The 27,999-nt window shown below is 41.5% G+C and overlaps 2 protein-coding genes across 2 annotated transcripts in view; one reads left to right on the forward strand and one right to left on the reverse strand.

Annotated features, from left to right (window-relative positions):
• Nucleotides 1-3,626: 3,626 nt before the first annotated feature.
• zc3h7bb (zinc finger CCCH-type containing 7Bb) lies at nucleotides 3,627-20,434 on the reverse strand. Its single transcript, XM_012855445.3, has 21 exons — nucleotides 20,170-20,434; nucleotides 19,392-19,453; nucleotides 19,267-19,303; nucleotides 18,958-19,155; nucleotides 18,671-18,829; nucleotides 18,131-18,271; nucleotides 18,002-18,044; nucleotides 16,235-16,476; nucleotides 15,819-16,104; nucleotides 14,869-14,927; nucleotides 14,017-14,116; nucleotides 13,067-13,228; nucleotides 12,772-12,977; nucleotides 12,581-12,681; nucleotides 12,239-12,420; nucleotides 11,961-12,040; nucleotides 11,242-11,495; nucleotides 11,006-11,111; nucleotides 9,350-9,458; nucleotides 8,117-8,250; nucleotides 3,627-6,437 (listed from the first exon to the last, which is right to left on the reverse strand). The coding sequence occupies exons 2-21, from the start codon at nucleotides 19,448-19,450 to the stop codon at nucleotides 6,402-6,404; spliced, it is 2,694 nt and encodes an 897-aa protein (XP_012710899.1). The 5' UTR covers nucleotides 19,451-19,453; nucleotides 20,170-20,434; the 3' UTR covers nucleotides 3,627-6,401.
• A 2,847-nt stretch (nucleotides 20,435-23,281) lies between these two features.
• Nucleotides 23,282-27,999, forward strand: part of rangap1b (Ran GTPase activating protein 1b) — a 13,269-nt gene continuing 8,551 nt past the window's right edge. Inside the window, exons 1-6 of the mRNA XM_012855447.3 lie at nucleotides 23,282-23,391; nucleotides 23,700-23,820; nucleotides 23,906-24,033; nucleotides 25,183-25,242; nucleotides 25,723-25,902; nucleotides 25,996-26,130. Of these exons, the coding sequence (XP_012710901.2) occupies nucleotides 23,709-23,820; nucleotides 23,906-24,033; nucleotides 25,183-25,242; nucleotides 25,723-25,902; nucleotides 25,996-26,130 (615 nt within the window). The 5' untranslated portion in view covers nucleotides 23,282-23,391; nucleotides 23,700-23,708. The remainder of the gene's footprint in view (nucleotides 23,392-23,699; nucleotides 23,821-23,905; nucleotides 24,034-25,182; nucleotides 25,243-25,722; nucleotides 25,903-25,995; nucleotides 26,131-27,999) is intronic.

Below are 27,999 nucleotides of genomic sequence, written 5' to 3' on the forward strand. Positions count from 1 at the left end.
CACCGTGTTTTCATAAAGTGAAAAGGCAGAAAGAGGAAAGCAAAGTCCTGGAGGAAAGAAATCACACCTGGAGGACGCAGAGCAGGTCCACTGGACTTAAGTTTACACGTACGACTGGTATCCAGTGTTAGAGCAGATGTAATTAAAAAAAAAAAAAAAAAAAAAAAAAAAACAGTATTATTACAAATTTCAGTGCATTTTATTGGGGTTCATGTAGAACAACAAAATCACCTACTTATTCAAATGTCCGCTATCATGCTTTTAAAAGCTTTCCAAATGTAGAATAAAAGCATAATCTACAAATGGAAAAAAAGCAATAAAACATTGTTTGCAAACTGGTAAAATGGGTTAATGGTTCTTAAAAGGTTAAAATGGTTCTCTATATATCATGTTTTTTAAGCCTTCCAAAGTCACATATAGGCAAATTTATGATTACATGTTGCCTTTGTCAATATAAAATATTAATTTGTTATGAAATATTTGTTTTCTGGTGCCATTTTTCCCATCCTGGTACTCTTGCCTTCACTTCTTCTCCCCATGGGGGAGTTGCCCTAAAGCCACTGTAGCATGGTATCAAAAGAAGAGCAGTTGCTGTCGCTGTGCAGATTAGGTGCTAAAAGAGCCGCTTCGTCTCAACTTTGAGCAGAAATGATCGCGCTCTGCCTCACATGACCCCTCGTTGGGCGCGTTGTTTATTGGGCTGGGGCGGCGCAGTCAAGTAAAGTCCTTCCAGGAGGGGGTGGGTAAGGTCTGCTCTACGAAGACCTGCAATGGCTACTGGTTTTTCAGGATAGGAAGGAACTGCTGCTCAGAGAGCAGAATCCATCAGGATTACTCAAACATGCATCAAGAAAAACACCACGATGTGCAGGCTTTCAATGAAGGAATAGCATCATAACATAACGCACCATATTCTTTGGACTATAAGGCACACTTAAAATCCTTAAATTCTCACAAATATTGATGGTGCGCACTATATGTGATTACCGTTGTTCTTACTGACCAATTTTATGTGGTACACTGCGCTCCGAAAATCTGTTAAAATGTGTAAGTACGACTGTGTCACTATTATGAATATTCTCAGCACTATTCACGCACATTACCCATAGCTGTTCTGTACAGGCCTCAGAGGCGGGCAAGTAGTGTATTATTCAGAGAATCAGCCAAAGAATCAGTTTGTGCAGATGTCTGTATCCAGATGTATGCAGATGATATTGTAATTTATAACCATGGTAAAAACACAAAACAAGTTGCCGAAAAACTAACAGTCTATGTCCCATGTCTATGAATGGCTGAATCAATCCTGCTTAAAACTTAATGTAAATAAAACAGTTTCAATGTACTTTTCTAAAAACAGTGCAAATCATGTGGAAGATATAAATGTGACAGGGGAAAAAGTTGTGTTAGACTTCAAATACCTAGGCATCCTAATAGACTCTGAACTCACTTTTAAATCCCAGTTAAAAAAAAGGTGTGCAATAGAGACAAATTCAATATTGCAAGTTTCCGTTTCATAAGATCACACTTGTCACTCCAGGCAGCTAAAATGTTCATGTACAGTATGGTCCCACATCACCTACTGTCTTACAACCTGGTCACAGGCAACTAAAACGACACTAAAACCTTTAGAATCTCTTTACAAACAGAACATCTAAATTTTGGATAAAAAAAAAAAACATCAAAATATCACCATTTTGCCATTTTACTAAAACATAAGCTTTTAAGCAGGGAAAATGTCATCAAGTAATCAAACCTCTGTTTTACAAAATCCTCCATGGTCTGTCATCTCCTCCACTCAGTCAGTTTGTAAAGATCAGGAACACACAGAGTAACACGAGGGTCGGCCAGAGGAGACTGTCTTGTTTCTCTGCGTGAAAGTGCTTTTAGTCAAAGAGCCTTTGCAGTCACAGCAGCTCAGGAGTGGAACTCTGTCCCTCAGAACATCAGAGAACTTACAACATACAGTCTTTAAAAAGCATCTAAAAAACTGGCTCATAACACATCAGACATGTCAGCATTAATTGAACGTGTCTTCCATAACCAAACCATGCTGCCATTTGTGTCTCTGCTGTATATATAAATAATTATTTTTTATTCTATTTTTATTAACCTAAAATCCGTAGTCTAGCGCGCATGCACTCTGTAATTTTAAACAAGTTTTGAAGAGTTATAGCTGTCTTTATTTCTTTTTTATATATTTGTATGGTCCACTGTAAAATTCTTACTGTTGTGTTTTTAGGTAGACAATTTTAAGATCTGTCCATGGACAACAGATGAAAAACAGCCTTTTGGCTAATTCTGGTGCATTTGCAGGAATGCTAATTAATGTACATTGTCCCCGTCAAATAAATAAATAAAAGGGCCCTCTGTAAGATCTGCAGCTCAGGTGAAAGAATTTAGAAAGGACCATTAGTCTTTCCCTAACAAAAAAAGGTTTAAAAAACAACATTATTGTTAAAAAAAAAAAGTAAACAGCAAAAACATGTAGGAGGTACACAGGGAGGAGACTAAATTTTCCCTTTTGGACTACATGTAATATGTCATCTCTAGGATTGCTTTGCTTCAGTAGGTGCAGGAAAGTGCAGGACATTCACCTTCCAGCAGTGCTACGACCCTTAATCTACAGCCAGAACTACAACAGAATGTTTAATATTCATGTGTTACAATGTAGCACTCAAAGTCCAGTTCTAAACCCAATCAGTTAAAGACTACGAGCCTAAATAAATTATTTTTTTTTACAAAATGTTGAAAACCTATGTAGTACTTTCCTTTTACTTCACAATCGCACACCTTCTTTGAACTGGCCCATTATATAAAATCTGAATTAGACAAAACCGTGGTTCTGACAGTAAAATAAAACAGGTTCAAAAAGGTGTGAACACCTTGGCAGAAAGACAAAACCACATTCTTTATTTTTTCTAAAACATTTTTATTAAATTCTTTCAAGAGATTTTGGTCCACTTGTGTGATCATGAACTTCCAACAAGGGAGGACAGAGAAAAACAAAAACAAAGGTTTGAGGAAATAACCAAAAAAGTAAAACAGTAAAAACAAAACAAACAAAAAGTACAAAAATAGGCCTCGTTTCCTCCGCTTCTTACATCCCTCTTGTCCTAAGTGAAGCCCTAAAAACAATTTGAATATCTTGATAACCAGTTGGGAGACCTTCTTTTGTAGCTGTATAGCTGAGCCAAAGGACGAAAAGCAAGCGGGAGAGGAATGCGATGAAAACGGCCCACGGCGAGTCACATGAACTTTGCCGAGAAGGTCTCTTAGCAGAGCAACGTGTAATTTAACTGCAGCGGCGAGTGTTAACCAGGACTGATCCGCTGAATAGAGAAACATCGAGATGAAAGCTCTCTTTCTGTTAGAACAGACCTTTGGAAAGGAAAATTTAGCCCCAAACAGAAGATTTTAACTTAGGTCCGTTGGCGAAGAATGAACGTCACTGCATTACAAATCTTTACTGAGAATTACACAGAAACTTATAGCAACACACCTCCCCCGACAGCTTGCGTCATGATCCACATGCTTTCAAAATAACACACTCTGAATGAGCTAAACTGACGTCCAGAGAATCACTTATTTAACCCTCTGTGGGGGTTTGCCAACACTTCCTTTAATGATTTTTTTTTTTAAATTCACTTTTAGAAAAGGCTTGGTCAAAAAAAAAAAAAAAAAAAAATCCTGCAACTGTCACACAGATTAACAACTGGGACCTTAAACTGATCGCTGCCAGTTCCTGCTCACCGCTACTCGTTGGGACTCCGGCTAATCGGAGCTGAAATGAAAGGTAAAGAGCATCTGACTGTGGCTCTGAGCTTTTTAACTTCCAAAAAGAAACCGGTTTCTGATCACGGCACACTTTTCACAGCCACGGAAAAAAAGAGAAGACAGGCCACCATTTCTTATCTAAAACACCTTATAAAGGATGTCTAAGTATTATCATATGGTTATCAGGTATCATACTGTATATAGTGAGTACGATTATACAATAGGGGTATGTATGTATCTTATAGGTGAAGTATAATGAATAAGGCGCTATATGGGAGTATACAGGCCTCCGTGCGTGCCTTTGTGTCCAGATCTGTCTGTGCCTGATCAATCTTGTGACTGCGCAGAGGCAGAGCTGTGCCCAGCAGCACGCAGAGGCGTAATTACTGTCAATTATCATATTCGTACATGGATACATATATAAAGAGAAAGGTATACATTGCAATTAACATACATATATCAATAGCATATAGAAGTAAAATAGGAATAGTCAATAGATAGCAATAATTATAGTCATCATATTCATCATAATACTAGGAGTGATAGTAATACGATCCCTCAAAGAAGCTAATACCTGGGCTGTTCCAGACGAAGGCCGGATTATGGACAGCGTGTGATCCCCAGGTGGGGACCACGTCACATTCTGCTCTGCTGCTTTCCTGCATCATCTTTCTTAACCGTTGAAATAAAATGTAACTAAAAGTAAACTTTCATTTTCAACGTTGCTTTTACAATTTAAAGAAAAAAAAAAAAAGAAAAAAAAAAAAAAAAGCCATTTGACTCGGCCTCATCTCTGCCGCCCTGTTCTCAGTCCAAACTATCTAGACCTTTAATTTGAAGTCGTTAGCCAGTTAAACCTGGTCCAAAGACCTTGTCTGGAACAACCCACACTTAAAGAAATAAACAAAAAAAATCTCTAAATAATAAAAAAGAACAAAAAAAAACAAAAATACTATAGTCATCTAGTTCAGCGATACATGTCAATATAGCAAAACCTCAATAACAAGAAGTTTATCTATGTAATCAATACAAGTTTTCAGGTTATATATATTTATTAAGCTTAACTGCTAAGTTATTTATTAGTAGTAGTATGTATATCATATGTATGTATAATATGTGTGTAGCTGAATAAAGACATACTCTCCTTATGCGTCTGTCTACATAAAAGGCTAGAAGAAGATGGCAACAAGTTTCCTGCCAGCTTTTGCGTGTGTATGTGCAGCTCTACATGGGTGTTTGTGTGTCGTTTCTAGGCACGATATGCGGTGTGAATCCTTACCAAGTCTCAGGCCAGAAGACTTATGTTGAGCCCCTCTCTGAACCACCGAAAACAAACTATTTGGGTCAGACAGGAACACTGCATTTCCAACTAAAGGCTGCAGGAGGATGTTTCCAACTGAGACATGAACGTCATCATCTTTAAAAATCTTTCCTTTTTAGCAAGGGACTGTGGATTTGGGAACCGACAGGCCAGCGATTGTTTTTTTTTTGTGTGTTTTTTTTTGTGTGTGTTGCCCAACGTTTTAAGCGTCGGGTTAATGCGATCCAACCATTTAAAATAAAAAATAAAAAAAACACACATTTTCTGTGCCTCGGTCATCTTCACACTGGTGCAGCAAAGTCATTTATAGTAAATCTACGTTTTCTTGCAGCAACTGATGCAAAACAATCTTCCGTTCGGAGCCAAAAAGCCATTTTAATGTCTCTTCTGTCAAACTGAAGGGAACTTGAATGTGTGTTAGAGAGAGAGATGATCTGACGCAGGAGCAGCTGGTATGAAACTTAAATGTCACGCAGGTTTCTAGGCATGCCATGATGCCTACAGACATTCTCCAACATTAACACTTCAAACGACTCGCTCACTTCCTTGTTTTGAAGGCCTGGGAAGGCGTTACATTCAAAACTTTCCACCAATATGGCAGATATAACAAGGAAGTGTAACTCCCCTTGGGAAAAAGAAATGCTCCGAATCGATCTCAATTCAGTTTGATCCCTCCTTTCAGATTCCTGTAAAGGAAAGAGATTAGGATTTGTTTTTTTTGCTTCTTCTTTTTTTAGTTAGTGAGGCGTGTCCACATGAAACCTCTCTTGCTTTAGAGTTTGAGTTATAATCACCTTCGAAAGCAGTGGGAGCTTGGCTATTTTCAGCTCTCGCAGTGGTTCAGCATTAAAAATAAGAGCGCAACACGTATAAGTGTTGCCAAGCGGATTTACGGACTGCGACCAGCGCGGCCTGCTGCGAACCGTTTCAGTGCCGGGGAGAAGAAAAGAGGCGCCAGGGGGACACAGACTCAACGTACCGGGGAAGGAAATTGTTTTAGAGCAAAACTAGGCTGTGGAATTCCTGCAGCGTGACAGAAAAATAAGTTAAAGCCGAACTTTTAGATCTCGCTTCAAAAGGCCTTCTGTTTGTGATAACCGGTGCCTGTCGGGTTTGTGTGTTGCATGTAAATGTTTGAGTGCGTGAAGATGTGATCGGGGGGTTCAAAAGTCTTCCGCTCCATCCGCTTTCTCACAGGTGGTCGGACTGGCAGGAGGACGGGCGGCTCGGCTGCACCTGGTGAGGGACGGCTCGCCTCCATCTCCGCAGCTCAGCGATGGTCAGAGCAGTTTCCAGTGAGCAACCATCAGAGGTCATCGCCATCGGACAGAGGCTGGCCTCCCTGAAGGGATGCAAAATCATCTATGAGAAACCAATGATTACACCAAGGAGGATACCGCGGTCAGCACGTTGGAGAAGTTGGAAACATTTGTGAGGAAATGCTAAAATAAGGCCAGTGAGAAGGTGTCCGGTCCCTAATGTCACCAGTAGAGATGCAGAGAGTTCTGCTGATGACTGGATGATTTCAGGCTTAATCAGCTCCAAACTCAAAACTGACCTTTTCATGATTAGTCAAGGCACCATACTTTAAAGGTGACTAGGTTGCGCTGATAAGCAGGCTTTTAGGGTCAGACAATGTTAGAAAGAAGACTGAATTTTAGCTGTTTTTACCATCAGCGAGGGAAAAAAGGAAGTCAGAAATATTAGATGTAAGCAGCTGTTTTATATGACGTGTCAGTAGTTCATTCATGCTGGGAGAGAGTGATGTTTTCAGAAGACAACAGGAAGGCTGAACTGACAATAGCAGTCTTTGGAGCTTTTAACCCCTTCCTTGTTATGGAACATTCTTGTGAGCTTTAGGACATTTTAATGTAAGTTATGTTTAAGTAGTTAATGTAAGGTCTGTTCTTCCAGCCGGGACAGTGCTGCAAAGGACTCTTAGAGGCCTCCACAATGACTGGAACTTTGGTTAGAAATGATTTTGAGGCGAGCAGCGGTTTTGAGTGTCATGATGATTAAAAAAAAAGTTATTTTAAGCTTTTTCTGTCTGCTTTGATAAACCATCTGCTAAAAGCTCTGCAACAAAATGACTCATCAACAGGTTCTATTTTGTCATTGAGATGTGTGATTCTCATCCTTTCCCAGAATTATAAAGTGTCCCATCCAAAAACATTTATTTCTTCTCTTGTGCAATTAAATCATTTTACAGTCATGTCGTTGTGTAAGTAATGGCACAACAATATCTCCTGGATCTTTAGACAAATTAGTGTAAGAAATGAGTTGGTAAACTTTCAAAACAATATAAATAAGTGAAATATTACTAAGAACATCATGTTAACTGCATTTTTAGGCAGAAAGCTGTAGTATTATGGTTTAACCTGATAAAAATCACTGATTTATTTGTTCTAAAACGTGAAAACGGGGATAAAATGGTGGTTCTGTAAGTTAACCATAAAAAAAACAAGGTTATGCAGTAGGACTTTCCTTAACTTGAGAGGTTATATTTTTTATTAGGGTTTACACCTCTAACCAAAAGTGATTTAGGAGGAGCGGGATCAAAATCCGGTCTATGGAATAAAATGCTGCTGACTCCTGCTGCAGGAAATAAAGGCTGAGGGATTTGGTAATGCTAGCTGATAAACTGCTCATCTATTTTGGTAATTTAGTTTAAAACAGTTTAAAATGTAAACACGATTCTCTGTCTTCGTGTTAAACTATCAGCTAAGCCCTGCTAACCAGTAATTTCTCTAATACACACTCTGTCACATCTCCTCCACAGTATCTAAATAAATACTGACCACTTCGACCAAGAAGAACCGAAAATACTGTTAAATTGAGTTCCTAGAGAAATTGGCTTCAGCAGTTCAAAGCTTTTCAGAAATCCCAGCTCAAAGTGGCTCACAACACTCTGCTGGGAGCACCAGAATCAGAAATACTTCAATAATCCCAGAGGAAATTATTAAAGTATGGGAATTATTAATTATTTAGCACCTCTAGATCTGCGAGTTGACGACCACTTACGAGGTTTTCAGTGTAATCTGCCGTTATGGTGACCTGCTTGTCGTCAGGGGGCGGGGTTACGGCTGAGTTTTCTGTCCGTCTGTTCTGATTGGTGAGCTGCAGCCACAGTTCGTACATCTGTTGCATGTCTCTCACTGACGAAAAAAGGATTGAGGTGAGGAAGAAGACAAGCAGAGAGCAACAACTTTAAATAAAAATATAAAAAAACAAGACAGGTTTAAGCTCTTCTTCGTTTTAAAAGAAAATGTTCACCTTTTTGCTCATTTAAATTATTACTTTAAAAGCAATAAAGTGTTCTTACTGAGTCAAGAAGTAAAGAAATGTGAGGACATGAAATAAAAGCAAGATAACGCATAAAAGGGACACTTCATGTTCAGCGTGAACAGTAGGTGAACGAGGCGCATCAAGAGGAGACCCCGTGTCTAATTTGAGTTCAAACCTAACTGAAACTTTCCAACACAGAAAATAAATTGTTCTATTCGACAAAAAAAGCTTTTTTGTCTTTACAGAAAACCTAAGTAAATGCTCGTTTGGATCGATTTTGGAAACCATGCAACCAAACTATTGTGAGAAACGTTTCTGACTCAGAACATGAAAGAGAAAATGACAGAATAGGAGGCGATGCCTTAAAACGGGCTGGGGTTTGATTAAAACATAAAAAGCTCTTTAGTGTCTTTGAAAAGTGTTTCCAAGTTCAGCAATAGAAATAAAAAATATATCTCTAAATTCTGCAAACTATGTTATTACATTTAATGACAATTTTAAATGGCCGTCCCAAAGATAAACTCCGCATCAAACACTTGTTTAAAGTAAAAAAATAAATCTCAATTTAAACACAAGATCAGTGAGCATATTGTTGGTGCCAGAATGAACAGGAATCTGTGCAAATATGAGTAAAAATCCTGGATCACTAAAAGATCAGCAGCCTCACACTGCTCTCTGAATTACAGGAGCTTCACCACAACTTCCTCCCATTTTTCCTCTCCATCTCAGTGTGCTGACCTTATTCTTAATGTAGGTTCCAGCACAAAATGTTAAAAGGTAAAACGTCACTGATATCTCCCTGTTGTTTAGAAAACGCCGCCTCCTTTAGCTCCCCAGGGTTTACTGCCGACTCCCGAATCCAGCGCAACGAACGCCGCTCTCAGTTAGCAGCGTGCCCCATTAGTCCGCGGCTTAACGCATCAAGCACACTTTAAAGACCGGCGACGTTGAAAAGAGCGTGGAACTCACGGTTGTTGTTCTTCATGTACGTCCACACGTCCCTCTCCTCCAGGCTGTGTGCGAAGGAGCAGTTCCCGATATAGTGGCACTTCTTCTGCTTCATCACATGCACGCACATCTGCTCGGCACAGAACACGTTGCTTTAAGTACGCACATCGGCCCGTTGCATTAGAAACGCATTCATTACACAGTGTGCTGCTCAGTGTGATGCGGAGCAGGCTTTCCAAAATCCATGCTGCTGATTAGTAGAACAGTTAAAAGGCTCGTATTCCCATAAACATCTTTACATTCGTCTCAGTGGCACTTCAAACTTCAGCGTATTTAGTGGAGGTGGTACATGGCAGATTTTATGTCATAGTTACAACTATGCATAGTTGAAGAAGAAGAATGTATTAGGGAATAATGCACGTTTGTATAAAGAGTTTAGGACACGTGGTTTTCCTAAACAAGTGTGGCATGCTTATGCTGTAACCCCCTTCACTCTGATACCTCTAAATAAAACTGAGTGCAACCAAATGTCTTCAGAGGTCATCTAACTGGTAGACACGCCTTTAAGTTAAAGTCTGTAGAAATACAGCTGTTCTGCGAAGGTGTGCAAAGTGAGGCCCACGGGCCATTTGAGTCCCCAGGACTGATTTTGTGTGCCCCCCAACCACAATTTAAAGCTAAATATCTGGCTCACCAGCACATTAGCATGACCAGGTATTGAAAGTATTCGTCTTTTAATAATCATGCTTTCCCTATAATGTCCCAGTAAATGGGCCAGAAAATTCCAAAACCTTTTACTCAAACGTTTATATAAAAAATAAATGAATAATACTAACTTAGTGACATTTAGTTTTTTGTTGAGCCGGAAAAAAAAAGGTTAAAAAAAAAATGCTTTGTAAACAGTTTTTAATACCAAACATTTGACTATTTTCCCTTTAAGTTACATGTTTAAAGTGACATAAGCGATTGAGCTGTAATCTCGAAACCCCTTGCAGTTCCCATCACACTAACTTTGGCTGCTTGGGATGAGTGTTTAATCCTCTAATTTGGGGGTCCTACTCGCACTTTGGACTGGGATGTTGCCCCCTTGGTAAAAGATGGTTTTGGGACCTGGATGAAGGTTAAGAAAACCTATTAAACGCTAAAAGACTTGACTGGGGTGGACGTTAATATACGTTATACGTTTAGAGCTAAGCATATCCATGTGTTAGAATGGCCTAGTCAAAGTCCAGACCTAAATCTACTGAAAAATCGAAATTTGACATTTTCAATCCAGTTCAGGACTAAGCTTGAGTTATTTTGCAAAGCAAAATAGGTAAAATAAATAAATCCAGCCTTTATATTTGCAAAGCTGTTAGACTTTTCCTAAAGACTGGCAGCTGTGAATGCAGCAAAAAGTTGTTAAACGAAGTATTGACTCAGGAGATTTCACACCAAAGCTAACCGCACCTTTTACATTTAAAAAAATAAATAAAATGAAATTCTTCAAACTGTGCATTATTTCCCTTCCAGTTCCCAACTCCGCAGATCTTCCTGTTAATCCGTCACATAAAACGCTGCTGAAATGCAGCAGTTTGCGGCGATGACGTCCACAAAAAAAGTGGGAATCTTCCAGGTGTATAAACACGTTTCGGCTCATAGTAGACGGCGAAGGCGAAGTAAAGTGGAAGGACTCACATCATATTGCTGTGGGTATGAGCGAGAGAAGGGAAGAGGTCGGACAACCACCCACTTCTTCTTCTCGAAGGACTTCACGAGCAAGACTCTGCGCTCTTTGGTCCAGCTGGAGAGACAGAGGATTTAAAGTCAATAACATCAAAGTTAAGAAGTGGGCGGCTTTACAGCAGGACGGCTTATTGTGCAGCTCCAAAAAAAAACAAAAAAACAATACAATCAAAGTAGTGAGGTCCTACCTGTGGCGCGCTTTGGCAGTGCAGTACTTGAGGTTCTTATCGGGCTCGTTGACCTGTCCTTCTCGCCAGCACTGACCACAGACAAACTTCATTTTCAGATTGAGGGGGCGCCCCCTTCCTCCCCCTCCGACCAGCCCCCCCACCCCAAAACCTCCTACAGGACCCACGCCACCCGCTCCCACGCCGTCTCCGCCTCCAAGGACCCCCATCCCCCCAGCAGGTACGCTGCTGCTTGGATGGGGTATGTGGATCGGCTGAAAGAGAGACACGTTTCACACAGTTACAGCAGAGAAACAGAGAGAAAAGGATCCCTACACGGTGGTAACTTCAAGATTCTCCATTTCTTCCCCTGGAGAAAACGCTAAACATGAACTGCTTGACCAGTCATTGGGTCCTATTATCTGTCGGGCAATGCCACAAACTGCCTTCTGTTTTTCTAAATGTGACCTAAATGGCTTTGGCTGCTTCTTTAGCACCTGATTCCTTTAGAAAATTTGTAAAACAGAAGAACATGTGGCCGTTTCAGAGGTTTGTTTGGCTTTTCAACCAGAACTAGTTTAATAAGCAATAAAATGTTACAATAAAGGTATGATGCGGCAAATCAGAGATAATGCATGTCTTTTCATCATAATCGGTGCTCAAATCTCCTTTTATTAATTATTAAGGCTGAAAAATAATTAAATCCCATTCTTTTCTAGGCTATACACCACATGTTGTACCTTGTGTTGCTTTTGTGAGTTCTGCTCCAGCCTTTGCCAGTGCCTTTTGGACTCCTGCACCATCTCCTCATGGGTAATTCCTGGATTATAAAGGTAAACAAGGTAAAATAAAATAAAAAGATGTTACAGAATCATAGGTTATAAACCTGAAAAATGCCAAGATTACACAACTATTCTAACCTGTATAGAACCCTGTTTACAGATATGTGCAACGGTAACGTTCCCCAACATCACCACCTCAGAACCACTGAGGTGGTGGATCTAAGTGTTCTACATACCAGTGTCCTGCTGCAGAACCCAGCATTTCAGCTCGATAACCGAGTGAGCAAAGGAGCAGCTGTCCTCGCGCTGGCAGCCGTAGCGGACCTCGTGCCGGCAAATGTCGAACTGGCAGAGGGGGTGCAGGGGTCGGACCTTACTGTAGCGCACGTTGGCCGACCTCACCACATGGACCAGGCACCTGCGGGTCACATTTACAGTCAACCTCTCCCATCCTGCTTTCCCCTGCCCCCAATCAGATGAATAAAGTCCAAAAACCCAAATAAAACTGCCTTTGATGCTCTTTTTCAGATTGTTAGAAGATGCTTTAGATGCGACATAAAGCAGAGAATATCGCTCACTTGTTATCGTCGAATGGGTGCCGCGCTGTGAGGTTCGAGCAGACTCCTAAATTCTCTTTGCTGCGTTTGCTGATGATCCGAGGCTTACTGTCGAAGCATTCCTGGACACACAAACAGAAGAGGAGAAAGGACAGTGACGCGTTAAAAATGAAAAAGAGCAGCAGAGAAATGAGGGTGACGCCGGGCCTCACCTCACAGAGGAACATGAACATGCCCATGTGGAGCTGCAGCAGTCTGGTGACGCTGAGCGCCCGCCTCTCAGTGCTGCCCAGCGGGTCGAACAGGAGCTCCCGGCTCAGCGCGCCCTTCCTCTCCTGCGTCCACACGTCGATCTCCTCCTGGCAGTAGGCGAACGTGCAGTTCTCCCCGTACTGGCACTCCTGACGCTCCTGTACCTCTGTTGGACCCAGTAGACGTTTGAACTCCCGCAGGGTGAAACCGTCTTCCAGACTTGCAGTTTGCAGCCTGAACCGCAGATCTAGATACCTTTACAGAGGACGAAGGCCCCCAGGAAGTTATTCCGTGCGGGCCTGGGTCGAATCCTCTTCCAGGTGGGATCCTCCGTGTTTCTGAGGCGACACAGCAGCACGTCTCTCTTGCAGCGGTGTGCTGCCTCTGGCTGATACTTGTAGTCCATCACTCGAGGACCTGCAAACGAGACAGCTGTAATCCCCACCTAACCAATATCTTATTTTCATTATACTAAAAGAAGTACATGTGGTAGATGCATTAATAATGCAATTCTTCAATATGAAGAAATCAAATTACAATTGTTCAGTATCTAGCCTGCTGATCACTGATCGGAGCCAATCGATGGAAAATTGACAGATTAAAACCATAAATGATTATTGTATCTATTCACCAACGTGAATACCTAGACACACCACTGTATAGGCATTTCTTTTAAAGACAGCCAACAGCAGGGCTGCATGATATTAGGAAAAGTTGTGATAATATTAGTAAATATCACAATGAAGATATAGCTTGGGATAAATACAGAACTAATTAAGGTGATGATGTGTTTCTGCCTTAGGGTCACAGCAAACATATACCCCAGATAATGATTAGAGCATTCAGCTGCTAAAAAAATAAAATAAATAAATAAATAACACTTATAAAGTTTCAATTAAAAGCTTTTTTCTGTAGACTTTTGATGTTTCAGCTCCAATAAATTTCTGTCCCCTTATCTTCTCAAACTTTTTATGCTGCATTGAACAACAAATGTAGCCAAACATTTTAAGGTCACAGAGAGCCTGAATGCAGCGTGCATAAATAATTAACTACCGCTTGTTGCACGGCATGCGATTCTTTGCGATTCCATATTGCGAGCCACGATATTGCGATGGCGATAAATTTACGATATTTTGTGCAGCCCTAGCCAAAAGTATCCTAGTTGAGCTAAAAAGAAGAAAGAGACTTATATCAAGGTATCCCACCTATTCGGCTGTAACAGGCATGGCAAGCCTGCCGAAACTCATGAGTGGCTGCCAGAGGATTCCTGGAGAGGAGAGAGAGGTTGGTTCCTCCCGGTCCATTCTGACGGAGAAAGGAATGAGAAAAAGAGTAAAGCCCACTGAAAATCAGAGCTAAAAAACAAATAAAAGAAAGAAATAATCTAAAAGCGTTTAAACAAGGTTTTTTGTAGCCTGGTTCACACGGCAGGATAATTTGCCAATTCATGCCACGATCTTCGTCTTCCGACAGGCCCCGACTATCAAGATGACTCTTGAGATATTGCTGCTGTGTGTGGTGTGTTAAGAGTTATCTGGTGCGCCAGGGAGGATGCTGGGAACCACTCTGACCTCAAATCAGGGATATTCAACACGTTGGGATTGTCTTGGCTCGGTATCCTAGTGTGTGGGGTGTTCCCCTGAGGACAGATGAGCAGGCAGCTTGTTGAATGTGACGTGTAGCCAATCAAAAAGTGAGATGAGGAAAAAAAAAAACAGCCTCCACTCCTTTAACCAATAACCTTTTCTGTAATGCATTTAAATTAGTTGAGTTTTCTTCAGCTGTTAGCAACCAATTTAAATTTTCCGCTGCATGGCGTCAACCATATTTATTTATTTATGAACTCACGTTTAATCCCGTGAGGTTTTTGCGAGATTTCCGGCCTGACCCCTGAATGATCCTGATGTCATCCGTTCGTGTGCGGCGTGTTGCGCTTGCCGTTTAACCGGACACCACGCGCTGTACGAGCAAATCAGTTCTAGCTACGGTTTCCTTATCGTTATGCGTGGCGTCTCTCGGGCTTTGAAAATCTGCCGTGTGGACCAGCCTTTACTCACAGTGTGGCCGGCACTATGGTTGCGCATTCCAGGGATGAAGCTGTGACAAATCCGCCCACCTGAAGACAGAGAAAGAAGGGCATTGATGTCAGACGGCTGGTTGCAGTAATGCTGACTCACCTCCGATAACCGTCTGAACATTATATATGACTCCAAGATACATTACTGCATCTAATCAAATCATTTGCCACAGCAACTAGGGGTATTGCTGACTTTACAGTGTCTTTTAAGTAGAAAGTATGGATATCATTTGAACTTTTACATATTTTTTCCTCATTACAAACACAAACAATACATTTTCTTTGACAGACCAACACACAGTAGCACATAACTGTGTGAAGCAAGTGGAAAAGGATACACAGTTTTCAAAATTCTTCCCAAATAAAAAAGGAAAGCGTGTAGCATGAGGAAGAACAACTCCGGTCAGATGACAAACCAGAGCTCATTCTGAGAATGAACGTTGGTCTACATGCTAAGCGTCATGTATGGAGGGAAACTAAAACTGCACATCACCCTGAACACGCCGCCCCCTTGTGAAACAAGCTGATTGCAGCAACATGCTGAGGAGCAGGAACAGAGAAGCTGGGAAGATGGATGGGGCTAAATACAGGCCGATCATGGATAAAACCCCACCGGGCTGGAGGCTGGGGCGGAGCTTCAGCTTCAAATAAGACCATAGAGCTAGAACGGTTTAGGTCAAGCCATCTCCAATGCGGTAGAATGGCCTAGTCAAAGTCCAGACCTAAATTTAACTGGGATTCTGCAGCAAGAGTTGAAAATTGATGTGCACAGATGCTCTCCATCTAATGGAGAGCTGGAATGAGCTCAAGATATTTTTGAATGTAAAGAATAGTTCAGAGACAAAACATTGTAGGATTCGAGACAAAAAGGTAAAAATGAAGGATGAACCTATCTGTAAGGAAAATAAAAAATAAAACTGCATAGCTCACCAGGAAGAGTGTACTCAGACAACGAGTCCAGCCCCCCAGCAGCGACTCCTTTCCCTTCTCCATCTGCGGGCCCGGCAGAAAAGCTTCCCAGTGCGTCCTGCGCCTGGGTGGAGCCCTGGTCCTGCAACGGTGAGTAGGGCTCCAGAGACGGCATCTCGCTGACGGAGGAGCTGAAGAAGGCTGGGGGAAGCTGGGGGGACGGAGCTGGAAGGCTCGGTGAGTAAGGAGGCCGAAGACCCACGGCCGTGTTGGGAAGGTTGGTGGGGATGGCACCTTGAACCGGACTCTGGCGGACAGAGATTTACACAAGCGACCCCATAAGACGGGTACTGATCAAAACGCTTTTATCCCTATATCTGAGGTATAAAACACGTTATCAGGATTAGATTAGGATTTCTTTTTGTCTGTGTCCTCACCTCACTAACTTTTTTGGGCATACAGTCCAGAAGGCTGTCCAGCCCCTCCTTAATCACACTGCTGCTGCATTCCTCCATGTGCTCCGACACGGGGACAGAGTACGGCATGGGAGGCAGCGTCTGGCTGCTGGGGCTCTCTGACAGCTCGGTGCACGACGTCACCACTGTGGTTGTCGGGTCATCGCTGACAGGAATGGGCGTGGCCAGAGGGGCGGGGATGCACTGTGCGTTTGACAGGTCCGCTAAGTTGGGAGAAAACACCAATGGTTATGGGCATGGCTGTTGCTACCATTGAGGACACCGAGGTCCGGACCTCAGTGGGGTTTTTTTTTGCTGCATATATAATAAAATAAATTGTCAAAACAATGCTTTTGAACGGCGTGGTTCTCCGAGTAGGTCCACCAGGTTACTGTAGAAGGCGCTGTAGCTGTGTAAGGCAGCCAAACTCAAAGGCTACGAAGAAGAGTGCAGTTATCGCTGAAATAAAGACCAGAAGAAGAAAACTGCCCCTGATGGTGAACGTATCAGAGGCAATATTTCGATTTAGTTCTTCTCCAAATAACAGCTCTCTAGTCCTCTTCACGCTTCATAACGCGTTGGGTTTAGTTAGAGCTGTCACAGCCCACTGACGACGTTGTTTGATTTGTGATGGCACTTTATTTTTGTGAGCAGCCGTGACACAGGCTGATGACGCTTCTATTTCAAGATCTAATGTTTCCATCCATCAAATTAAGACAGAACACTGGTTTTAAGTTTGACTTGGTTTTTAACCAGTTTTAAAAAGTGAACATGGATCCTTTGTTCATTTTATCCAGACAGGGAGAAGGAGAAACTCAGCTTTGATGGGAAGAAGTGATGAAAAGACAGCAGTGATGAAAGGCAGAGAGATTAAATAGATGGCTGCTGTCCCTCCACTTCAGCTGGGATACATTGCTAAGACCCTGTGTCCCTCTGTGGTTCAAAGCATCCAAAAAACTGACTGGCCTTTACTTTATTAACTGTAGACTAGTACTGACCACGGATAGACGGGTTAAGTTATTACAGCGACATGCAGGCTAGATTTCACTGCAGAGAATACGACACAAAATTACAGTTTAACTGTGAAATGCGTATTATTGCTTCATAAAGCAAGCTTTTTATTTGTGTTCTTTTAGAAAAAGTATCTGTCAAATTGAAAGGAATTCAGACATAAAGACAAACTATGGGTAACTTTAGTCTATATTTTGGATTTGTTATGAGAGGTGAGAGTGAGTACAGGGTTAAGAAGACAGCAGCAGAAAGAAGGAAGAGGACATAAAGAGAGAAAAGTAGGACAAAGATACAGAGGAAGAGGAGAGAATAGACGAAAGAACAAGATAGGAGTTGTCTATGAAAAACGGGACACCTGAAAGAACATGTATTAGAAATAGAATCTCACTGGTATTTTATCAAAAGGTAAAATGGATGCTAAAATCTTGTGTTTTGAATAGGTTTGTGCAGTGTGAACAATCAACATTCATATAAAATTACTCTTGTCATTTCAGAGTCATCATGGGGGTGCCCTGATGGTCCAGGTGATGTCACTCCACATGGATTCACACACACAGAAATAAAAGTCACTTATGTTTTTAAATAAATGCTTCCATTTTAATTAAGTCTTAGTCTTTATCGTAAGTGATGTGCAGGGGGAAAATGAGTGGTGGACCTCAGTATTTTTTTAAAGTCTGGCTACGGCCCTGGTTATGGGACTGTTAGGAGTGGGACTCGGATCACGGGAGTTGGTCATACCTGGTCCAATGTCACCCAGGGACTCCAGCCCATTGGTGGACATCTAAAGAAAAACAAAAAGGAGAGCCTTGGCTTTAAGTCACCTAGCAACACATTTTAACGAAGTGTTTCAGACTGAGTAGCACCTACTTCTCCAGTGGGTGGGGAGGTTTCCCCATGACTCTCCCCTTCTGTGGACGTCGACTCGGTCTGCGGGCTGACGTAGGCTTTACGGCCCTTCAAGCCCAGCTTGCTGGCCAGATCCTGGGCCAGGTTGATAACTAGCATATCCTATAAAAGAAAATGCCATTAAATCTCAACATACATCAATAGTGCTACATACATGTATTGTACATTTCTGGGGGGGAAGAAAAGTCCCATCTGACTCACATTGAGCTTAAATGAATCTTTATACTAATCAGGGGACTTCTGAAAGGTAAATTGTTTTTCTCTTATTTATTTACCCACCAGAGGTAATGCCTCCCCCTTCTGGTTTATTTGGAAAAAGAAAACGTTTAATAACCAGGTATCGTTTCTCCTCTCACTTCACAATTCGGTGCTGCTCTTACGTTGGCCTATGACATAAATCCTCAATGAAATACGGTCAAGTCTGTGGTTGCAAGCCGACAAAATGCGAGTACGTTCACGGGTTACGAACACTTTTGCAAGACACTGCACCGCAACACGTACATGTGGCGCCGTGAGGAGACATTTGGTCCCGCTCTCGTAAGCCTCTCTGAGCCTCCCCAACTCCCTCAGGCAGAGCGTCTTTCGGTACAACGCCCTGCAGCTGCCCTCGGACACGCACAGGGCACTCTCGCAGTCCTGAACGCCACGCTGATACTCCCTCTGAGGAAAGACAAACAAACAGAAACTGTCAGCTTTTCCCATTCACAAACAAAAAATACGTATACACGCACATGAATCACTGAACGCATCTCTGTCCTCTAAGTAATCCACTCTCCTTGGTCCCTCACCAACTGGTAGAAGGCAGCGGCCCTGTTAACGTAGAGGCTCTCCAGCAACTTATGTGGGATGATGACGGCTTCGGCCTGTGCATAGCGGGCGACGCAGACCCCCTCTCCGTACTGCTGGGCCGCTTGACGCCAGTCGCAGTCTCGGAAACAGGAGTTTCCCTCATCGAGCAGGTTGCACACCAACTGGATCAGAAAGGCCTGAAAGGAAAGTGGATAAAGAATAACAAAAACGGCATGAGATATTAAGCACGCCGCGGTGAAAGCGGATTGGAGCAGACCAACAGCTGGCCGGGAAGGATCGGGCCTCACCTCATAACTCTCTGGTTCAGGAAAGGGCAACGACGACCTGGTGGACCGGAAAGGTAAAAAGACGTTAGAATCTCGGTACAGCTGACGTGTGGCGTGTGAAATTTGGATCGCCGTGCGCTTCTTACTGGATAAAGCTCATTGCCCTCTGGATCTCCTCTCTTCGCTTCTGTCGATCAGGTTCCATGATCTGAGGATATAAACAGGACTGACGTGTCAAAGTCGGAAAACTCCCCAAAGTGTGAGCGATTAGTCAAATAGTCATAGCTTTGACAGGAGCTTTTTAAATGTGTTCTGGAAAGATTGTGAGATAATGTAAGGCCTGGCAAAGATTGAGGCTAGTCAATCCTAAAACCTGTCTTGAACTAGTTATAGATCTGTTTAGCTCCATTAAATATATAAATTAGCGGCTGCACACGCGGTCAAGTCACATTTTTCGTTCGTTTAAGTTGAACTATAAACATTTAATGGAGGCATTGATTTTAAATGGCAGCAGGAAAACATAAACAGCATTTTAGCAATATTTGCTAATCTAAGTCGGCACTTTACCACGTTTGCGTGGTAAATGCATGCATTTTATATTACAACAGACTGGCTAAAAACAAACACAGAAAGAAAGTAGCTAATTCCGTTACCAGCAGCACCGCTACCTGAGTTTACCTGGCGGGGTTGCTAGCCAGCTAATGCTACATGCTAATTTTTTTTTGGCTAACTCTGACTTAGCTTTATCGAAAAACGAAGTGAAGACAACCAGCTCATATTTATCGTTTTCAACGTCAGTCACTTCACATGCAGTGCGTTATATATCAGAGCTGAAAGGTCGTCTTAAATTATTTAACAAGCGTTCAGGCAAGTTTGCTGGCTAAATTAGCCGAAGCCCTCACAGAGCATAACATGGCAACTCACCGAGAAGTTACTGCGCTTTTCGGATCAGGGTTAGCTAGCGCCCCGGTGCGTTGGAGACAAAGGTTTGGGAAAACTGGACAACCGAATATCAGTCAATAACAAGCAGCATTTTTGCACGGTGTGTGTCTGTGTCATTGGAGAGTGGACCAAGCCCGGGTTTCCTTGCTCCAGCTACAAATCGGACTGGATCTCCCCAACGTAGCTAGCGGCTAGCTGCTTCAGCCAGCGGTTAAATCGCAACAAGTTTCCAGGTCACATTGCGGCCACAAGATGGAAGCAAAATCTCTCAAAGTTTTAGAAATCAGCTTCCCCCCCAAGAAACGAACCAATACATTCATTTATTTGTGAATTGTGTGTTTATATTTTTATGGGAAAAAATGTACGAAGTCTATGTTTTTTTTCCAAATTGGTTAAGAATGTGGTACAAGCAGACCCTTCTAAATGGCCCGAAAACTTTAAAGTGCACTTTATGTGCAAAAGAGAGCAACTTTACTTTTTTGAGACGTTTTGACACAAGGTATAATCCTGTAAAACAAACGTGGTCCTTCTCTGGCTGGATCGGCTTTACACATAGAGACAGAAATTACTGCCCATTCTTGCTTGCAAAATAGCTGAAGATTATTCATAATAGAAGAAGAACATGTTTGAACATCCTTTTTAAACCAAAGATGGTTAAATCCAGTGTTGTATAGTAATGAAGTAAAAATACTTCACTATTGTACTTAAGTATATTTTGGAGTACTTTACACTTTTCTCGAGTATAAAATCTTTTGATAACTTTTACTTTTACTTCACTATATTTCTGAACTTCATTGCATACTTTTACTCCAATACATTTTCAATGTTTGGTTTAGTTACTCGTTACAAAAAGAGAGAGAGAGGAACAAGTGTTTTGACCCCACCTACTGATTGACTGCAACAAAGTCAGGACTTGCCTGGGTTTGTTCATCACCACCAACAGGACAAGAAGCTGATTCAGTGCTAGGGCAGGTTAAATTAACCTTGTGTTATAGGTAAAGCATCTAATAGCAGAGAGTCCTAATTTTCTGAACTAAATGATACCTGCAGGTGTATCTATTAGCAGGGTTACCACTTCCTGTAGGTTAACTAAGCCTGGTTTATCACTTAACCATGTTCTTAGTATACACCCCCTTTGCCTGCACTTGGTTGTGTGTTGGTTGCTTAGCACTGACCTTACTTGAAGAAGGAAAACTGAAAGCTTCGAAAAAGGTAGTATTTTCTGTCTAAACTTGGTCTAAATTTCTCCTGGACTTGGTTGTTTATATTATTTTAAGTGAATTTGACTTTCAAAGTTTACCAAAATATGAAAAAATGGCATTCAAACTGCATTTGCTTTGTTTTACTTTTTACTTGTATTTTTCATTACATTACTTGAGTACATCTATTTTTACAGTAATTTTCATACTTAAGTACAGGACATGTCAGATACTTTAAGACTTTAACTCAAGTAACATTTCAGTCAGTGACTTGAACTTTTACCAAAGTCATATTTTGGAGAGGTACCTATACTTTTACTTGACTTCGAGATTTCAGTACTTTATACAACACTGGTTAAATCCAGTTAGATCTGTCCATCAACACTGAACGATTTCCATTTCCCGCTGAAGAAAGCCATCCCCACAGCATGATGCTGCCACCACTGTTTCATGTTTCAACGGGGCGGTGTGTTGGGTGGGATGTGCGGCGTTTGTTTTCTATATTTTGCATGTAGACGAAATATTTTAGCTTTGTTGTCATCTGACCAGTGCACAGTGTTTTGCTGTATCCCCTACATGCAATTGGGATTTCTTCAATAATGGCTACCTTTTTGGCCGTCTACCGTAGAGGCCAGGCAGCGTCTTGGCTGCTTCACACCTGTTTCTTTTATTTTTTCTGGATTACACTACAGGAATACGGTCAAAGCTTGGGATATTGGATTTATCTTCAGATGACAAGGTTTTATTTAGGAGTATATAAATAGTATATGAATACACTGCTCTGATTTTTGTTTATTAGGGTTTTGCCAGGCACTGTACTGACATGTCCAAATGTGATCACTACTAAGGTCAATTTAGAATAATCGACATGGATAAATCGCTAACATGGCTGTTTTTAGGCTGTGTGGGGAAACCCATATGACAAAAGGCACATGCAGATCCCCACCAACAAAGTCTCTTAACAATGACTAAAGAAAAACAACAGTTTAATACGGCAACAATTAAAAGAACACATCAAAACACAGCAATGTTTACTGTGCCTGGACTGGAAGTTTCAACTGGAGGACATTCTGCAGAAGAATAAAAAAAGTGAGTGTTATCAATATTTATTGAAATATCTAATAATAACAGGACTAATTAGTTGGATTTTGTATTTATAAATTGATATTTTGCATATATATAGATATGTATATAGAAGCATGTCTTATATATACAGATACTGTACATATCTGTAAAAACTCTATTTATAGTAATATCCACCTGTGTATTATATTCAGTACATATCCAGCTGTAAATTCATATTCATAGGACAAATCTATCAGTAAAACTCTGTTTATAATAGTAGGCTATTCATCTCTATATTTATTCAGTAAAAATCTATGTCCTGTACCTATGGAACCATTGTTTATCCTGCACTTACTGCTATTGCACTTCTGGTTAGACCTAAACTGCATTTCGTTGCCTTCTTCCTGTACCTGTCTAATGACAATACTGTTGAATCTAATCTAATCTAATCTTGAAATACATCCCCTGTTCAGGCTTACAAACTTCTGTGTTACATTAACGCACAGTTTACTGAATGTATATTGCTTCTGTATATATATATATATATATATATATATATATATATATATATATATATATATATATATATATATATATATATATATATATATATTTTATTCAATTTTATTTAATAAAATTTTATTGTATTGTATTCTTATTTTTGTCTGCACCATCAACACCAGGTCAAATTCCTTGTATGTGCAAACCTACTTGGCGATTAAAACTTGATTCTGATTCTGACGTTGCCATTCTGACGCACACTCCTCGCCAGTTGGTGGCGGTAATGCGCACCGAAAAGATTTTTGCCAACCGCCAAAAAAATCGAAGAAGAAGACTCAGACGGCAACACCGGCGTGTGTCTTCACGTCAGAAGAAACTGGCGCGCTGCGCGGAAGAAGTGTGGTGCGTTTCTTTATTCACAGAGGGAAGTATTTAAAAGGTGAGCTATATCGCGTGTTATGCTCGTTGGACTTCTAACAAGAGCTTCCCATTAACGTTGAGACTGAGACACAGACAGTTACAGCAGCCACTCTGTCCAGGTGTGTGTTTTTTAGCGCTCTGCGCCACCGGCAGTTAGCACCGGTAACGCTATACCAGCTAGCCTAAACGCTCCTCTAGGCTCTGGTTTTGTTATCTTTCCACGAAGGCTAACCGAATAACGTTAGCGTCACTTGACGTAGCCGTGAGTTCCGTTCACTCGTGCTGACAGGAGGTGTGGGTCTTTTCTGTCGCTCGGCTCTTCACCAGGTAGACAACATGGCCTCAGATGACATCGCCCAGCTGGCTGCTGCGCTCTCAAAGACTCACGTCGGCGACGGAGAGCTGAGCTTCAAAGGTCTGGGACTGAAGCTCGACGACGCGGAAGCAGGTCAGAGGACGTGATGTTTATGGGAGCGTTGCTGGTTACCGTTTGTTGATGTCCTCCGGTGATGAGCTGCCCTCCGTGTTTTCAGCGGGGGAGCTGGTCGGGAAGATAGAGCAGTACCAGGGTCTGAGGGCGCTGCGCCTGGAGGGAAACACCGTGGGGGTGGAAGCAGCCGAAGCCATCGCTAAAGCTCTCGAGAGCAAAGACCAGCTTCAGGTACTCCTCACTTCATATGTTACTGTTACAGGGAAGGACGGGCATCGGATCTGCCTGCAGACTCAGCTCTAGGCAAACACCTCAGAGTCTGAAGGAAGGGTCTGAGTCTGGAAACGTGTGGCTGGGCCTTTATCAGATCGTTTCATCGTCAAAATTTCCTGATACGAATTTGGGTTTTATATTGACAGTGGTAAATTCCGATTAGTAATGTCTCAACCCCCAAAAAGTGCAAGAATGGTTATTTTAGCTGTTTTCTCCACTGTTGGTTTCTTCAGGGCATCAATAAATGTCAGTAAATTAAAAAAAATAATAATTAAATACCATTACTGTGTGCTATTTAGTGATCAAAATCACATTTGTTTATGTAACTTTTTCCCTGATAGTACATTTGAATTCTGTTTTAATGTTACAATATTAAATGTGGGTTTTTTTTAAGGACAGTAATTGCATTTATGGGGCTATAATTGACATAAAGTCACAGCCACAAAGTTACTTAAAAAGTCAGCAAGAAGCTGGTTTTAGTCTTTTATCATCACTTTTATCGTTATCAGAAAAGTACCACAATATATCATGATAAAATGTAAAGTCCAGAATGCCTTAGGCTGTATTACAACAACATAATAGCAAATGTCTTTAGTATTTTAAAGAGAATCATGACTTTGTGAGATTGACCTAACATTTCTAAATTTGGCATGTTGAGGGACAGAGCTTGAAAGCTCAAAAGGATTCGCTATGATACACTCTGCCTCCCTATTATGGCTGCAGTCTTTCAGTCTCTATGGGTTGCAGCCTGAATGAACTCCCGACTCGGCTCTCCTTAAAATACAGCTTCTTTAAAAACATCCTTTTCCTAGTATTAGTTCTTTCTCCTCGATTTAAAATTGAAGCTGAACAACCTTCTGTAGTAACTTCCGCACAGAGGAGTGTTGTCAGTGTGAATGTGCAGCGATGTGTTCACTGATGGGGGGGGGGATCCAATTTATAGTTTTTGACCTACCATTAAGGGCCGTTCAAGCAAAAAATGTGCAATTGTGGTCAATTGGTGTTTTTTGGTGCATTCCTCCCTGTACGTCACGTCTTTCCCTCTTTATCACAGAGAGGCCCGTCCTTTCCCCTGTGCTAATTTTGCCGATGTTCTGTTTGTTTCAGAGATGCTACTGGAGTGATATGTTCACAGGAAGGCTGCGCTCTGAAATCCCCACAGCTCTGGTGAGAATAGCTGCACTTTACTTTTCCCCATCATTTAAATTAAGGCAAGTTTATTTTTAAAGGACAATTTATACACAAGGAAATCCATAGTACTTTACAGGAAATTAAAGGAAATGCATTAAAATCAGCAATACTTTTGTTTTGCTTTAAAAAAAGAACATGTTAAAAAGCAAATTAGTCTTCAATCTCTCACTTCATTAACCAGTCATTGGACAAACGGTTCATTAGTAAGATCCTTTGACTAATGCTGTAAACTATATTTGATATTTCGGAGCAAACAGTTTGGGTACACCTCAAGCTTTCAGGGAGCATGTAAACTAAATACCACTTTCCCTTGTTTAGGAGAAGGATCGCTTCAGAAATAATAAACTCTGGGAAATATCTTAAAGCTGTGTGATTGAATGTTTTCATCATTGATCTAACGATATCCCAAACGGACGGTGATGGTTGTTTTATGATCTGTGACCATGTGCTTCTCAGATGTCTTTGAGCGGTGCATTAATGAGCGCTGGTGCCAGGCTAACGGAGCTGGACCTGAGTGATAATGCCTTCGGGCCCGACGGCGTCAAAGGAATTGAGCAGCTGCTGAAGAGTCCCTCCTGCCACACGCTGAGGGAACTGAGGCTCAACAACTGTGGCATGGGAATAGGAGGAGGAAAGGTGGGGTCATGCCAGCAAGTGTCTTTCACAAATCAGCAAACGAAAACTAAAGAGATTTGATTTATTTTTTAAATATTTTTTTTATGCAAACAGATCCTGGCTGAAGCTCTAATTGAGAGTCACAAAAAGTCGACAAGCCTCGGATCCCCACTGAGACTAAAAGTGTTCATCGCCGGGAGAAACCGCCTGGAAAATGAAGGCGCGAGTGCCCTGGCCAAGGCCTTTCAGGTACATATCACTCATATTGGAAGGACCTATAGACCTATGTTAGTAGCATGGTCAAATTTCCATGTAGTTTTCAGTAAAATGATCATCTTGACAGTTTTTCCTCTGTTAATATCTTAATAGTGTTATCTCAGTTGTTTGATTCAGCAGTAATTGTAAGATTTGCTCTTTGGGGGGTCTCCTCCTCTAGTGAGCTGCTGACAAACTGGTCCTGCTCTCTAAACAATGTCCAGTTAGAATATGCCTACATCCTCACATAAACAGATGGCCAGTAGGATTTTCCCTACCATTAGGGCTGGACGATAATTCAATAACAATTTGTCAAATCGATCGATAGACGTGTGGCGCAACAGAAAAAAATGGGACCATAAAAGTTCGATATAGTAAGTTTTCTTTCCTTTTTTCATTGTAGCCCATCATGTAGGGTTGGACGATATAGAAAAAAAAGCTTATTGATTAAAACAAAAAATGCATGTTGATCAATATCGATAATTATTGAAAATATTTAAAACCATACTTTATGTGCAGCTCTGCCTGGACATTTTATGATATTGCTAAATGATTTAATTGTAATAAAGAACACAAACACAGAATTCCAATTAAATCTTTATTTAACCAACTTTTTTAACCATAACAAATTTTTTTTTAAAGAAAAATAACTTAAGAGACCTGAGTTTTGTTATTAAATACTGACAAAGAATAAACTAAAGTGACCAGAAAAGTGACCAAAATAAATATAACAAATGGATTCATATAATAGCCTATTTAGGTGGGAATAGTACACTAGTTACTCCTCAGGGTCCATTCTATTTCTATATAGTCAATTGAGAGGCTGATGCAGGGCTGAGGTCTGAGGTTGTGGCGTGGGAAGACGCAGGTTACAGCTCATTTTGCGCTGATTCCCTGCACTAGTTGCACAATTTAGGGAGCGCTGTTAGAGAAAAACTTGCATCCCGAAACTTTATATCCCAAATCAAGAGTGGCGAGTAACTGTTTGAAGCCAGGTTTTTCAACTGCAGACAACAGCAGCATATCCATCACTATGAAGCACGTTACAGCATGCGTGATGTCCTTATGCCGCCAGGACGTTTTGTCATTTTATCACAAAGAAGGGAGCCCAGGTTAGCTGCTCTACCTGCTTTGTTTTGGAAGAACTTCCAGAAGAATCCTACGAAGACGACGCGGAGCGGCGGCGGGGCTGCACAGCTCGCGCTGCTGCGGCAGTGAACGGCTGAGCGGCTTACGTGATGAAACAAGTTGGTTGCGTTACCAGACTTTGTTTTTACCGGTTCCTTGCAAGTTTTACAAATCACTGTGGTTTATTTCTGTCAGACTGGAGAACTAGTAAAACCCCGTTTTGGAACAATTTCCATCGCCTCTCCTTGCTGCGACACATTCACGTGCTCTGTGTTGTGGTTTGAGAGGGCGGGGCTTTGTAACGGCGTGCCTGGTACCGCGATTACGATTGGTCGAGAGGAAGTAGTGACTGTAGCATCAACTAATATGATAGGCTGAAAGGAAGGAAGGAAGGAAGGAAAACTCTCTATCGAACTTTTATAGACCCTTTTTTTTCCCCCCTATCACGCCACACGTCTATCAATCGATATATATATTGTTATAGAGTTATAGTCCAGCCCTACTATCATGTAGGTTAATGATAGTCACTACTTCCTCCCAACCAATCACAATTGCAGACCCAGGCACGGCGTCACAAAGCTCCGCCCTCTCAAATCACAACGCAGAGCACGTGATGATGTCACAGCAAGGACAGGCAGAGGAAATTGTCCCAAGAAAGGTTTTAGTGGTTCGCCAGCTTAGCAATATTTCGGTTATAGCAAGTCTGACAAAAAGCAAACCACAGGCATTTGTAAA

The sequence above is a fragment of the Fundulus heteroclitus genome, chromosome 10, assembly GCF_011125445.2.
Source record: "Fundulus heteroclitus isolate FHET01 chromosome 10, MU-UCD_Fhet_4.1, whole genome shotgun sequence".
In the NCBI taxonomy this organism is placed as follows: Eukaryota; Metazoa; Chordata; class Actinopteri; order Cyprinodontiformes; family Fundulidae; genus Fundulus; species Fundulus heteroclitus.